Below are 15,894 nucleotides of genomic sequence, written 5' to 3'. Positions count from 1 at the left end.
AAGTTTGGGGGAAATGGTACACTGACCCTCCCCTTTTCACTCCTGTTTCTGACGTCATCTGTTGAATCTGTGCTTGTGCCTTGCACACACACACACACACAAAAGAGACCTACCCTGCTAGTCTATAGCTGTTCTCAGAAATGTCTGATTTTCCTCTGTGAGTAAAGCAGATGCCTTAAGGGTAAGGAACATCCAGGTGGACCACAGTTGGATGACAGAGAGTCATGTGAAGAGTGATGGGACAAAGTGTGACAATCCTAGATTAAACTCTCACTCTGGAAGAGCCTCTAGTCTACCCTGCTAGGCCACCCAGAGCGAGAATACATTCTCCAGAGAGAAGAGGCTGTTCCACCTCTTCTCTCTGGGCATCCTGGGGTCCATTAGTCTCCACCCAGAGAGACAGCACAGGAAAGCAAGGGAAAGTGCAAAAGGAGCTGCAGACATTCACTGTTACTCCTTTAGGTTAGCTCAGCAGGCAGGACAGGCTTCTTCAAGGATGGTCCGAAAGGCATGTTGCTACAGTCACCCCCTACAACCTGAAATCGGCACTGTAAAGAAGAAAAGGAGAGGAGAGAGAAATGACTGGTGAGTGTGGTGAAGAATCCAGAGAGAAAAAGGAAGAGACTACAAGGAGGTGGAATGGTCTGCCCGAATTGTCAGAGGTGTAACGGTAAATGGGCAGGAGGTCTGGTCTAGAGTCGCCAGTTCGAGGACACCAGCGGCTCCCTGAACGGCTGAGAATGGCGAGAACTTGAAGCAGCTGACAAGCCCAGCTGAGTGATTCCACCTGCTCTTGGTGTGAGCAAGAAGCGTCTTGGCTGCCCTCCATGTGAGAGATGGAGCGGCTTGTCAGCCTGCGTGGGAGAACTGGAGGCCAGAAGTGAGACCAAACCAGGAAGATCCATTCTGAAATGTTGGTTCTTGAAAGAGAGAACCTCTGTGATTGTAAAAATCCGCTTGAGGGATTTAGAAATACCTGCCAGTGTAAACCGCCTTGAATAAAGTCAGAGGAGTAATCTGATGACCAGAAAGGCAGTATATAAATACTGAGTTATGATGATGATGATGATGATGTTGACATGCAAGATGACATCATGACACCCCCTTCTTAGCCAAGCCTTATTAAGGCCATAACAAAAACATAATCACCTTTACATTTCTTAATTGTAGCATTTTCTTCTCTTTGAACCTCATTAGACAGTAGTTTCATTTAAAGAGCCCTCTCATTTCAGGCCAAAGTCCTGGAGGTGGTGGCAATGGTTGTAAAATAAATGTATAAACAGTGGTGTAGCTAGAGGGGGAGAAAGCACTAGGTTTTGCAGGGAGCCTTACTGTGGCATGCAAGTGGCCCTTCCCCTTTGGAGCCATTCCAGGTGGGGGGGGGGCAAAACAGAGGGGTATGCCTTCTGGGAGCATTCCAGGGAGGCCTTCTGGACAAATGCCTCCATTTTCCTACCCCTGCCCGGAATGGGGAGGGGGAGGGGCTGCTTGCATGCTGCAGTGAAGCTCCCTGCAAAACCTAGTAGAGCTTTGCACCCCGTCTAGCTATGCCACTGTTTATATCTATTGGGATCTTTTCCTCTTCCATTTCCCCCCTTATTTTTATACATTTGCTTTACAACCCTTGCTCCCTGCAAAACCTAATGCTTTGCACCCCCTCTAGCTACGCCACTGGATATAAAAGGTCCAGCTGTCATATCTACACCCCCCCCCCATGTTCAATAGGATTCCCAGTACTCCCAGGTAAAGTGGTATAGGCTGTAGTCTTAATACAGCAGGAGCTACACCTTGTCTGTTCCTTGGGGAGGGTCAGGCTGCAGGTCCCTTGTGTCTTGAGTGCTCCCTGAGACACCTGGGAGGCCACTGGGAGACGCAGGAGGCTTAAGCCCCCAGGCAGACGTCGCAGCTGGCCTGGTGCGGACCGGGTCAGGTCCTTCTGCGAGGCAGCAGCACCTGAGCGCGTCACCGCCCGGCTCGGCCCCCTCCCCGCCCCGCCCACCGCGCCTGCCAGCGCCACCAGTGCCAGGCTGCGGCCGCCAGGAGGCAGGGCCGAGCCCGGGTGGAGGAGTCCGAGGCTTCCGCTCTCCTCCTCGCCCAGTTGGCGAGACTTTCTCCCCAGGCAGGTCGCCGGGTGCAGGGCGACCCCTCCGCTCCGCAGGGCGGCCGGCGGCCAGCGGGTTACTTCCCGGGGAGCCTGGAGGGGACGAGCGCCAGGGCTGGTCGTGCCTTGGCAGGCAGGAGAGACCCGGGCTGCCTCCGGAGCTGCGCGGCTAGCCAGGCTGCAGGACTGGTGAGAGGGGAGACCCCCTGGAAACTCCGGCTGTGCCTCCCCTCCAACAACCCCCCAGGGAGAGGAGCGGTGCCCACTCGGGGGCTTGGCATCACGATGTGGGCGCCGAGGGGGGGACAGGCGCCGGTGCCCCTCTGATCCCCTCTCCAGGCTCCGTGGTGCGCCCCGTCGGGGCTCCCCATCATCACCCCCGCGATGAAGACGAAGGGCGACGCCAAGGAGGCTTCCTCCGCAGCATCTTCCTCCTCCTCCACCACAGCCATCTGGGACGGGTCGGCCCCAGCCCCCCCACCCTCGGGGCCCGTCTCCTTCCCCCGCAAGGAAGCCATGGAGGCCATCGACCTCTCGCTGGACGGGCTGCTGTACCCCAAGCACAGCAGCGACGAGGAGGAGGAGGACGATGAGGAAGAGGAAGGCGAGGAGGAAGGGGAGCGGGGGTCGTGCCTCCTGGAGGGGGAAGGGGAGGAGAGGCAGCGGCGCAACCCCTCCACCCGCGAGGGCTGCGGCTCTCCCCCGGACAAGGATGCCCTGGACAGGGTCCTGGACACCCTCTTGACCCCCTCCTCGCCCCCCGCCGGCCCCGAGAGCCCCCCTGCCCCCTCCTGGTCCTTCTTCGGCTCGGAGATGCCAGAGTTCTCCGGGGCGTTGCTGGGGGGGCGCCGCCGCCCGCCCCCCGACAGCCAAGCTCTGCTACCGCCCCCTCCTCCCGCTCCTGCCCCCGCCGGGGCTTCCTCCTGCTCGCCCCCCTGGAAGGCGGCCCCGGAGGCGGACAGAGCGCTCTTTAAGCCCCCGAAGGGCAAGGCGCCGGCGGCTCTATCCCGGGGACGCTCGGAGGGCGAGGGCGGCGCTTCCCCCTCCAGCAAGGGCGGCCGGCCGCAGCTGGCGCCGGACGCCTCGACGGGGCGGCCCGGCTGCTGCCAGGACTTCCTCAACGTGCCCATCCTGCCCCTGAACCCGGCTTACCTGGCGGCCAGGACGCGGCAGCTGCTGGACGGGGGCGAGCCCGGGCACAGCGGCAGCCCCTTCGCCGGCGGACCCCCGCCGGGCCACCTGCAGGACTTCGCGGGCGGTAGCCTCATGTACTCCCCCAAGGAGGGGGGGCAGCAGCCGCTGCAGCCCCACCTGTTGGACTTCCAGCCCGCCTTCCGCATCAAGGAGGAGAGCCTGGCCGTCAAGCACGCCTACCTGACCGCCAAGACTCCCCCGACGCCCCTCGCCCTGCCCTGTCCGGACTACGCGCCCCCCCAGCCCAAGCCCGGCGGCAGCAGCCACGAGGCGCCCTCGCTGGAGTGCCTGCTCTACAAGGCGGAGGCAGCGCCCGCGGCTGCCTCCTTCGTGCCGGCGCCCTGCAAAGCCTCCACCAGCGGCTGCGTCGCGCAGCGGGACAGCCTCAGCCTGCCCTCCACCTCCGCGATGCCTCCGGTTCTCTACCAGCCGCAGCTGCCCTCGCAGCCCGCCGGCCTCAGGGACGGGATGCCTCCGCTCTACCCGCCTTATCTGGGCTACATCAGGTAGGAGGGCAACCCACACTCCCCTTGCGCCCCACAAATGGCTTTGCTTCTCTTAACGCGGTCCCCCCCCCCCCAAAAAAATATTGTGTTGTTAAAAAGTGTGCATTTGGCAAAAACCTGGTGCTCTTGGAGGAAGTTGTAGCTTGCAGTCCTACCCACACTTACCTGGGATTAAGTCCCGTTGAACTCAATGGGACTTCTGAGTATTGAACTCCCATTGAACTCAATGGGACTTACTTCTGAGTAGACAGGCATAGGAGTGGGCTCTAACAACCCACGCCTAGGCATGTCTACTCATAAGTAAGTCGCATTGAGTTCAATGGGGCTCACTCATAGGAAAGTGTGTATAGGATTGCTGCTGTCCTAACTTGACCTACCTGGAAGCAAGCCCCATTGGGACATCATACTGGGACATACTTCTGAGTAGACATGCATAGGATTGGGTTCTGACAGCCCAATCCTATCCACACTTTCCTGGGAGTAAGCCTCATTGACTCTAATGGGACTTCTGAGTGGACATGAATAGGATTGGGCAGTAACTCCACAATCTTATGTATATCTACTCAGAAGTAAACCTTGCTTCTTTTGCAAGCTACTCAGAAACAGTCCACTCAGAAGCAAGCCTTGATTTCTTTACAGCCTGCTTGCCTGCCTTAATTTCCATTAACTAAGGTTGCAATCCTATTCACACTTGTCTGGGAGGAAGCCCCATAATGGGACACACTTCTGAGTAGACATGCGTAGGATTGGGCTCTAATGCATACTCTGAAAGACAGATGCCTGTTGGCAATCTTGCAGAAAGTTAGAAAAGGTTGACTGTTTAATCACAACCTCTGCCACTCAATGGTAGAGACATGGTTTTGAAATAATGAAGGTAAGATCAGGTGAAAACCAGTGGTTCCACTCAGATTGTGAGACCATCATCTTTAAATAGGGAAGCTTGAAGTTAATCATTTCTGCAGTGTTCCCTATTACTGCAACACATTAATTCTTAAGGGGGTAATCGTATGGATAGTTTCCTGACAGCAAGCCCCCTGAACACAATGGGATTAACTCCGGAGTAACCATGCATAGGATTGCATTGTCAGTGGCCTAGAAGTTGCATGCCCTTAACTTATACCTTGGATGGTTAAAATACTTCTGATTAAAACTTGTTTGTCTCTCCCCCACCTCAGGCACCTTACCTGAATCAGACAACTGGTACGTTTTGTATTGTACGTGCTCACTGATAATGGCTCTCCAAGGTCTTAGGTGGAGGCCTTTTTCCATCTTGTTACCTGAGATCAATTTTAACTGCGATGTCAGGGTTTGTTGGTTAATGAACTGATCAAAACTTGCAGTCCTAAAACATACAAACGGCCCAGTCTTTCCAACCCTTCAGTGGGCTGAAATAAGTAAGCAGACTATGAAGAAGCTTATTTTGACCTTGTATAATAATTGCATTTTTTAAAAAAATTCTTAGTTGTTTGAATGATTAAAAAACTGATCTGGAATACAGGTAATTAATAGCCAATGATCATTTATAGTCTTTAGTGTCCTGTGTAGTGATTTGGAGCATGGGGTGAGAACTACCATCATTAAATCAAATCAAATTGGTTTTGGTCCTCAACGACACATTGCAAGACAATGTTTTTGCTGTACAACAAACACGTAATAAATCAAGTTTGCGTATAAGAGTTATGTTGCTTATATTTATTACTTCTGCCAAGGCATTGCTCAAGATCTGTAAATGAGTCTTTGCAAATGAATCTTGGCTATGCTCACTATAGACAGGGCTTCTTTAAGAATGGTGTACTTGCTGGTGTCTCTGTACACACCATGTATCATATTTCTGCAGAGCAACTTACTCTCTGTTGCTCTTTGGTGCCCTTTCCCCCTGCAAAGGTGCATTAAAAAAAAAAAGCGATGATTTGATTACACAATTATTAGACCTGAAAGGGCATACTCCCTTTATGCTAAGCTTCTTGATCACCGAGACAACCTCTGAAAGTCTATAAATTGTGAATGGGAGACATCCAGAAGCCCTTTTCAAGCAGTTTTCCCAAATCTTAAGATAGTAGTACACTATCCTCCCCCTCCAAAAGCCCTAGTGATTTTTAGAATTTCGATTATTGTTCGTAATATGATAGCGCTTTTTACTCTTTAAGATGATTTAGGTCCCAATCCTGTCCAACTTTCTAGTGCTGATGCAGCTATAATGCAGCCCTGAGGTAAAGGAACAAACGTTCCCTTACCTTGAAGAGGTCTCTATGACTGCCCCCCACTGCAGCACACACCCCATTGGCACAATTGCATCAGCACTAGAAAGTGGGATAAGATTTGACCCTTAGAATTCTTACATCACCCTGCCCCCCACAGTAACTTCTGGAGAAGTTGCATTATCCGATAATGGTACATTTCACCTGATCTTTGCATGTGCCAGGCATGTACAGTTGATGGTTAGTTTATGTATTCGTATTGGGTAGAAATTTACCCCCTACAAGATCTCATACCACAAATAGTTGTGAATACACCTTTTGGATGTTGGCTGAAACCACCACAAAACTTCGAATATATGGGATTTCCAGTATCTAAGTGTGAAAACGGCACAGTTCGTTGTTTTAAACACAACATTTTCACACTTGCATCTTGGAAATCCCATTTGTATTGGCAGTGTGTTGTTCAGCTCTGTCATGAATTTTTTTTTAAAGTTAGTAACTTCTAACAAAATGATCAGATGTGTTGTGTACAACTGAAACAGGGACCTTCCCATTATATGCACATCAGCATGAAGTGTCTGTCATGTGGAGAAAGGAAGTAGTGTTGTACTGGTTATTGAAGGAGATATTGGTTAATGGTTTGAAAATGCACAATATGTTTATTAAAAGACATCAAAGAATACTAGGAAGCTGAATGGAAAAGACTTGTCCATGCGTCTCCCAGTTTGATCAGGCCATAGGTTGTAAATCAGATGTTTTGTTGAAGTAAGTGAACATGATCCCTCAGTTCTTCATTAGCATAGAACATCTTTACTACAGCAGTGCACATAAGAAGGAAGAAATGAAAAACTACTTTCATCTAGCTTGTAATTGTGGGGGGAGGATGGTGTACACAGCTTAGGCTACCCCTATGTGGCCTCCCTAATTTACTACTACATGCATCTCCCCTTAATGGGACCAATTCAGTTTCCGCTTTAAATGCTGCAATCTGATTGGATCGTGGCTTGGTCTGGTAGAGCTCACACTGAGCCTTAGAGCATTTCGTTTGCTAATTTTATTTCGGTTTGTGGAGTTGCATCGATCTTCACTTCCAAGCAGCATGACCCTTGTAAACAACTTAAAATATACTATTGTTTAAGCTGGCAAGCTTTGATTGGCTTAATCAGCAGATCCATCAATTAAATGGCAATCAGTGTAGACAGTTGTTTTTTTTTAATTGGTTTAGGTTTTGGCTTATTATTTGTGAGTCAATTTCAGCCTTTCTTGAACAAATATCCCTAAGTGTGAAGTGTAAATTGCCTTACAGTTCCTTCAGTAGCTCAAAGAGGCCCTATATTGAGGGTTTGGTAATGCTCAAATTTAATTGGTGTATTGAATTAATGATTGCTCCAAAGAGATGATTCATCAACTAACGCTTTTTAAATGGCCCACAGCTTTGTTTATTATTATTACCCTGACCTTTGTATATTCCCATGGAGGACAGATAATATTTCTCTAAAGATCAGGTACAGTTTTGAGACAATCTGTATTCCTTTTTGATCTTTTTAATTCAGGACAGTATTAACACCTTAAGCTTGTGTTTTTATGAAGATACAGAACTTAAAAGAGGTAAACATTACCTGACATGTTTTGTGTGTCTGATCCTCAAAACATGATAGAACAATCCTAGAAAATAAAAGTCTGATATGTGTGTGAAAAGTAGGAGTAATGTATTAACTTTTGTAAAAATAAGCTGCTGCTTCCCAGTGCACAGGTTGTTTTCAGTTCATAGTAGGTGATTGATTGTGTTATACAATTGTGAATCTCCATGTGTGTGTTTGGATCCTGTCTTCCTTGTTTCTCTGTTATAATGTATTTTACACACACACAGGCATTAGTGCTGTTGGCCAGAGCTCTTGTGCATTGAAGGCCTGACCCATTAATTTCAGTCAATCACCATGCACAAAAAAATGCACCCCTGTGGCTCTGCTGATTTGGCTGAAATGAACAGGGCTACTGTGTGGCACTGGTGAGGAGATCTGGGTGCCTTCTGAATCTACTGCACCTATAAGGAACTGTTCTTTGGAGAACTTTTGGCAGGACCTCAAGACCTTTTTTTAATTCCAGAAGGCTTTTAACTGTTGACATGATGGGCTGGCACTTTTAATCCATTTCTGCCCAGCCCACAGGTGTACACATGTGATCCCTGTTGTGTATATGCAATGTTGGGCAGAAATGGCTTAATGAATGTAATTTTAATAGTTTTGTGTGATCGATTGAGGTCTGATCTCCCTTATTGTTAATGTTTTAGTATTGTTTTAATCTTCCCTTTTGTATTGTGTTTTTATGTTGTAAGTTGCCTCGGGTGTCCCTAATGTGTGGAAGAAAGGTAAGATAGAAATTTTTTAAATAAATAATTTAATATTACTTTTCCACTTTCATTTTGACCTCTCATCTAGGTCTGATTCAGAAGCTGGAGAGAGCCCTCAGTACAGTTTTGAATCGTTGCCCCAGAAGATTTGTCTCATTTGTGGTGATGAGGCTTCAGGTTGTCACTATGGAGTACTTACCTGTGGAAGTTGCAAAGTCTTCTTTAAGAGAGCAATGGAAGGTACTGTGTAGTGGTTTTTCTTGTCATCAGTTTTAATAGTTGATATATGATAGTTTTTTAAGTCTGTGTACGTATTTATTTAAAAGATTTATGCGTTATTTTTCCTCTTAATAACTGAGGTGTCCAAGGAAGCACACAATCAATAAAATGCAATATAATAAATAAAATACAATAAAAACCAGGAATACAGAAACATTAAAATGCAGTACATATAAAAGAAAGGGAATAAAAACAGGGAAATTGCTTATAGGGGCAGCCACTAAAAGGAGTTACGGTAGTAACTTAAGCGTAGTAGTACAGGTTCCCCCAAGTATCTGCGGGGGATAGGTTCCCCTAGGAACCAGAAGGGATACCAGATACCAGATACCTAGGGATACCAGAAACTGTGGTTAGCAGTGAACCCTACAAGAAGTAGTTCACAAATTCCCCCATAATGCAAATGATTTATCTGTCTCTGATTGCAACTCTCCTGTATCTTTCTGTCTTTGTGCTCTCCCTGCTGTCTGTAAACACTAACAGGAAGTGGGTTGTTTTCAGCTCCCCAACCCGCTTCCTGTTAGTGTCTGAGACAGCGAAACACAGAAGACAGGAGGGCTGGAATTAGAGACAGATAAGTCATTTGCATGATGGGGGAATTTGTCAACCGCAGATAAGTGAAACTGAGGATGTGGGACCCGCGGATACTGGGGGTGCCTGTGGTAACTTAAATAAAAGGTCTTTGGTCCCTGTTGGAAAGTCACTAGAGAGGAAGTAGTTTTTAACGCTACTATTCTGAAGTTGTGCCACAATCACAGCAATAGCGCTCCTCCTTGTTGCCCCCAAACTAGCCCCAATCCCTGGTGGCACATGCAGGAGGACTTCCCCAGATAGCCTCGTGGGACTGGTTGTTTCATAGGACAGGAGGACTCTTTATAAGTTGTTTTAAAGGACACACACACACACACACACACACACACACACACACACACACACACAGTACCTTTAAGACTGTATTTGTTAGCACTGTTGGTATGCAAATATTTGTAAACTATGAGTTTTTGCAGTGTTCCAGCATTTATTTATTTATTTAGCACCATCCATGCATGTGGGACTTTAGAAAGAATATGAGGATGGGTCCCTGCCCTGAGGGGCTTCCAGTGTGGATATTAACTCAAGCAGGATGAAAAGGGATAGGCCAGGGAGGAATGTGTGATAAGTGCAGGTTGGACCTTCATATCCATGTGGAAACTGTTCCCGGATCCCCTGCAGATACTGAAAATTGTGGATAATCAAATCTGCTATTTGGTTCTCACCTGGGCTCTGGTCTTGTCTGGAGCCCTTCTGAGCCATGGAGAGGCTGATACTGAAGCTCAGAAAGCCGCCCAGAGCCTTTAGAACGAGACTTCCAGTTTTTGGCAAAATTTGGAAGTTTGGCAAAAACTGGAAGTCACATTAAAATGGATCTGGGTGGCATTGTGAGCCTCGGAGAATTCGCATGCACCCTCTCTGAGGCTCAGTAAGCTACCTGAAGACTTTTTCGGCAAAAGCTGGAAGTTGCATCCTAAAGACTCTGGGGTGTTACCAAAAGGGCTGTTTTGTTTAGGGGAATTATTACACTGCCCTTATTGGAACATTAGGATCATAGGCTGGATTACAAGATGGTGTAATGCAGAGAAATTCCCTTTGGCTTAAAGAAGAGACTGAGAGAAAGATAACTTTAAATAAAAGATTATAGTTTTATTACAAAAGCACAAAGGTAAACATAATGCACATGGAGAAATGATAAGTGTATGCTTCTTGGTCCTAATACTTGAATCCAATGTACCTAGTTTTCTTGGTGGTTGTGTGTGAAGAGTATTTGGTGCATCCGAGGAAAACAGAAACAGAAGGGGGGTTGTAGGGAAGGATTTTAGGGGTCCCTGCTCTGCCAACCCCAGCTGCTAACTAAAGATGGGGAGAGAAGGGGAGAAAAAGGGGGGGAGAAGGGAAAGAGTTCCAGGTGCAGGATAGTTACCTGTTCTGTAGAGCATTTGGAGGGGGGGGGGAGAGTCCTGTGAAGAGGACCCTCTGACACAACAAAGATATGTTGGTCCTTGGAGAGAGAGAGAGCATGTGAAAGGAAGCCCTCACTTAAAAGGGGTTGGAAGACAGTGGTGAGCTGGATGGTAGCTTGATTACTACCACACACCAGGGTGCTTGGAGTATGTAAAACATTGAAAGAGGATCAGGATGTCAGTTATCAGCAAAATTCAGTGGGGTCTATGGCTGGGTTCCTAGATGGGGGGAACTTAAAACAATACAATGAATATAGTAATTTAGGAGACACTTAAACAGTGATTTAAGACACAAGGCTTCCTCCCATAATGTGTGACTATGGAGGGGGGGTGTTGTGTAACCCTCAGCTTGTGGCTTGACCAGAGTTCTGGAAATGTGGCCTGTGTGCTGGGAGAATAGTTTAGCCTGCATGATATTTTAGTCCATAGTAACATAACCAGTTATAGAGAGAAAATCACAACTAAAAGGCAAAAGGGGATTTTCACGTAATGGGTATTCTGAGCTGGTGGCACACAGCCTTTTTGAGGCTCAGAAAATCTCCCAGATGCAGTGGAGACAAGGTTCTGGTCATGTCTGGGAGATCTGCAGGGGGGCTATCCAGGGGGTCCAGCATCTGCGGTAAGACAAATCCATGGGTGCTGGGTCTGTGAATAAAGAAGCTCCACCTATATTTACTTAGTTACAGTAAGATACGCAGACTAAGGACCAAAGTCTTGACAGAAAAGCTGCTTTGATGTTCTGTTGGGTTCCAGAGTATTTCCATTTAGAAACTGCCAGTGAAGGAGGTATTTCAGAATGTGTGCTTATTCTTGTAACATGTATCATGCTAAATATATATGCAACACAGTGAATGCGTTCAACTTATGGAACAAACATGCTATATATGTTGGCTATTCATGATGACTTTATAGAGTCTCCGGGTTCAAAGACAGTGTGGGCCTGTACAACAGTTGTCTGTAAGTATTGGTAGGTAGGTGATAAGACTGTTGCCTTCTCACATGTGTGTGGGCTTCCCAGATGTATCTGGTGGGCCGCTGTGATGAATGGGATGCTGGAATAGATGAACCTACCTGAATCTGATCTAGCAGGGCATTTCCTGCATTCTTACAGATATATTCATGAAGAAGGGGTGCATCAGTGACTATTGGCCAGGATGGCTAGGTGGAACCTCCATGTTCAAAGGCAGCCTACCTCAGTGTATGAGATGCTGGCAACAGAGGAAGTTCATCATGCTCTGCATGTGGATTCCCAGGGGTATTTGATTACCCACTATGGGAAACAGAATTTTAGGGTCCAGGTCTATTCTCTCTCTCCCACCCTCCCCATACAGCAGTGCCAATATGTCTACCACTGCATCCTGCATACAGTGTAATGGGTAAGGGATAGCTGCAGGATTGGGCCTGGGAAGAAATAAAAAATAAAAGTTGAGATTTGCAGCACCTATTACTATCACATATTACTTTGTTTATAGATTTTTATTCTACCCTTAAGGTGTCTTTTTCCAAGGTGACTTTCACAAACAAAGGTTTGAACATTAGTTCTGCCTCTTTTTTTTCCTCCTTGTACTCCTGCAGAATTCTGGCACACACAGATCCTGGGTATTTGGCTTTTGTCCATGGCTTTGGTCCATGTGGGTCTTTTAACAGTGTGTTCCACATAATTGTGCAAGCAGCACACATCTGAAGGGATCAGGCAGTTATCTGCACTGCCAACTGTAGTTAGGAATTTGTCATTACGGGGCAGGTCAGATTATGAAAGTCTCATCTGAACCAGCTCAATGGCAAACCATGGCTTATGTCATGAAAACATGCTTATGACAACCCTCTGGCTTCCATGCTCCCTGCAGTCTTCGCCTTCACCACATGGGAGGAAAAGAGACTAAACAGTTCCACATTTTTTTAGGTTTTGATTAATTAAATGACATTTTTTGTCGCATCCAAATTCAGGAAAATGTGATTTATTCTAATTGTTAGTATAAACAAATCACACTGAGAAGGCCAACCATAGCTTGTTATGGGCCAATTTGATTGGGGCATCCTCAGGAGCAGGTTTTTGGAGAATGCAGGAGGCTGCAGAGGGAAGGGGAGATGGGTGAAAACCATCCCTTCCTTTTCCCTTGTGCAATGAAGCTCTTTCAGCAGGCAGAAGAAGCTCTTAGGATATAACCAAAAAGCTTTACTTTCTGTGCAGGAAACAGCAAGCTTATAAGATGCTTTTGTATCTTAATAATTGAATCAAGTTTAATTTCCAGTTCCTCTAAAGTTATTTATTGGAATAAACATAATTTTGACAATTTCCACTCTTTCTCTCTTTTATATATTCTTTGACTTGTATTTGTAGTGGTCCAAATAATTTTCCCCCGCTTATGATTTTGTGAATACAGGTTGAGCCTCATTATTCGCGTGGATGGCAAAAAACGGCACTATAGCAAATCAATTTTAAAAACAAAGTTTCTTTGCTGCGGTGATTTAAAAACAGCCTTGCTGACCTTTGTGATGTAAGATAAGAGTCATTAAGTAGACAATCCATCAACCAGTCCTTCTCCAAGCGGCTTCACTCAGTCCCTCTCTTCACCAATGCAAAGTGATCACCTTTCTTTCACATGCTCAGGGGGAAGGGAGGGGTCCCCTGGAGAGAGAGGGATTGATGGATTGTCAGCCAGCTGCCCCCCCCTCTCATTAACAAGGCTATTGTTAAAGGACTGTTCAGTTTTTTAAACTGATTTTAAAGGGATGCATTTTTCCCCTTCTCCAGGGATCAGCACATTCCTTCTCATTTGCAGTGGCCATTCGTGTTGAGTCAAATCTGTGTTTAAAAAATCCGTGTAAAAATAGACTGGACCTGTACAATAGTGCATATCATATGTGATTCTGTGTCTTTAATTTGCAAGTGTGTGTTTTTCACAATTAAACCTAAGTCCACTGTTTATGTGCTGTGCTGGTTTCCAAGGGTTGCAAGAATTATATAAAGAAAATGTTGTTGGTACATGGAGTGTGTGTTTGTTAGAACATGGAGTGTGTGTTTGTATTATACTGTTATGGTTTAAATATTGACAGTCTGTAGTCATCTGGGTTCCATCTGCTGAGCAACACATTTTCAAATGAAAATGAGATTATACACAGCTAGATGCTGAAAACTTGCACAATGCAGGAACCTCAAACTATTGTGGTGTTAAGCTGCAAGTCTTTCACATCAATAACATAAACTTAAAACCTTTCTTTTAGTACTGTATGAGTGACATTCATGTGACTGCACAGTCTTGTGCATGTTTAATCAGAGGTAAATCCCACTATGTTCAGCAGGACTTACTCCCAGGTAAGTGTGTTTTTGCGGGATTGCAGCCAAAGTTTGAGATAGAACAGGATTTTGAGCAGGTATGGGAACTAAATTTGCTTTTTTCGGTGACTTGTGAGTCGTGCACATAGAAGACTCTGAAAAACACTTGGGTCAGGGGTCGCTGACTCGCCACTCATCCCCACACATGCTGATTTGAGTCTGCCTGTGTCTGGGTGTGCTTGCTTACTGTTTTTGCGGTTTGAAGCCATCGTGGAGACATCATTCAGAGCTGGTGAGCAGCAGGGGAGTTCCAGCTGGGAGGCAGGGAAGGGTTAATGATTTCCTCTTGCAGTAAATAGGAGGGGGGGAGGCAAGAATGGGCTTTTTGCCTCTTTGTGATAGGAAGGAAGGAATGGATGATTATTGGATGCAGGAGGAGGAACCCAAGGGGGCCACTTACACAGCAGGTTTTGAGCCGTGTGGGACATACAGCTCTGTCCCATGGCTCAGCTACTGCAGCGAAATCAATGGCAACCACCCAAATGTGTGAACATGAATGAGTCACTAGGTCAGGCCAGGTGGAATGACTAATCTTCTCCAACTAAAATTAATAATAATAATAATTAATTAATAACAACAATAATTTGAGTGGCCGAACTTGCAGGCTGGTGATCTTTATGTACATATGGTTCAGTCTCTTTCTTTACGTATGTACGGTTCAGTGTAGAGCAGAGGTGGTCAACCTTTCAGCCTGTGAGATGATAAGCTGCACCTGCTGAAATTCCTTCTTCTACACAATTGTTAAAGGTCCAGGAGCCCTAAAAGTGAAAGGTTGGCTACCCCTAGTGTAGAGAGGAATGAGTGCACGTGGAAGCCAACGTGGTGTAGTGCTTAGCGAGTTGAATTGTGGCCTTGGTGACCCAGTTCCAAGTCCCACTCAGTCCTGAAGCTCATGGTGGTTTGGTCTCAGCCTTCCCACCTCACAAGTTTGTAGCAAGGATAGAATGGGGCTGAACCACATGAGCTCTGGTCTCTGGAAGGAAGGATAATAATAAAGTTCAACGTGGAGTCCTCTCCTGTAATCAGTGTTCCATTTCCTATAAATATACTCTCAAAAGTCCTTTTCAAATTGTCTCAGGTTTTGATAGTATCTTTGGTGACTAAAGCGAGATGCTGAAAGGACCCTTTCTTTTGCAGTCTGAGGCATGATCCAGTCAAAGGCAACCATTTCAAAACCTATGGATTGAACAGTTCAGCACATGGGTTCCATTGTAACTGGATCTCATACCCACAACCTGCACCTGATAGCAGTGGTTTCCTTATTGCTAGCTAAACCTGAATGCTTTTGGAATGCGGGGAAGTTTTTAAAAAAGGAGGAGTACAAGGGGAGGGTTTTAATAAAGGAACAAACAAAATAGTGTTGAAGATTACACCTCTGAAATTTGCCCATTTTATTTGGATGACCATTTGGCATGCAGTGAGTCTTAAAAAGTCTACTAGCTCATGGAAGCTAGTAGAGTGTAATCTGCTTAATTGTGTGTAATCTGATGTATCATCTTGATGTAGTGCATTCACCACACAAGGCAAGAACAATGTTGGCTACAGGAAAGTTAACTAAAGACCCCCTGACCTAAGTGAAGAAGGTCTGGGTAAATGGGTGGCTTTATAATCCAGTTTTTCCGCTATTGGTATTTGAAGCAAGGGAGCACTCAATGAACTCCAAGGGAACTGCAGGCCTTGAGGTTAAAATCGCCAACACATCACCTAGACACAAATCACTTAGGCTGCTTAATTAAACAAAACAAGCCCCAGCTTTATTTAACATGGAAATTAAATGGGGGGGGGGGTAATTATATTAAAGGTGAATGAAAGCCGGTTTCCATTGAGATAAGTTTCTTTATTTCTTTGTGTAGTTACCCTGCTTGCTCCCAAGAACTGTGGGTGAGCAGCCCATCTGAAATATACAGAGAGACATACACCTCATGCTAAGACTTA

At 46.3% G+C, this 15,894-nt stretch overlaps 1 protein-coding gene across 3 annotated transcripts in view; it reads left to right on the top strand.

Annotated features, from left to right (window-relative positions):
• The first annotated feature begins 2,109 nt into the window (after window positions 1-2,109).
• Window positions 2,110-15,894, top strand: part of PGR (progesterone receptor) — a 62,419-nt gene continuing 48,634 nt past the window's right edge. For all 3 annotated transcript variants that reach the window (XM_066618826.1, XM_066618828.1, XM_066618827.1), the window contains exons 1-2: window positions 2,110-3,801; window positions 8,438-8,589. In XM_066618826.1, the coding sequence (XP_066474923.1) occupies window positions 2,486-3,801; window positions 8,438-8,589 (1,468 nt within the window). In that variant the 5' untranslated portion in view covers window positions 2,110-2,485. The remainder of the gene's footprint in view (window positions 3,802-8,437; window positions 8,590-15,894) is intronic.

This window comes from Tiliqua scincoides, chromosome 3 (assembly GCF_035046505.1).
Source record: "Tiliqua scincoides isolate rTilSci1 chromosome 3, rTilSci1.hap2, whole genome shotgun sequence".
Classification (NCBI taxonomy): Eukaryota; Metazoa; Chordata; class Lepidosauria; order Squamata; family Scincidae; genus Tiliqua; species Tiliqua scincoides.
The sequence above is the reverse complement of the archived record's forward strand: the minus strand, read 5'-3'. Positions and strand labels throughout refer to the sequence as shown.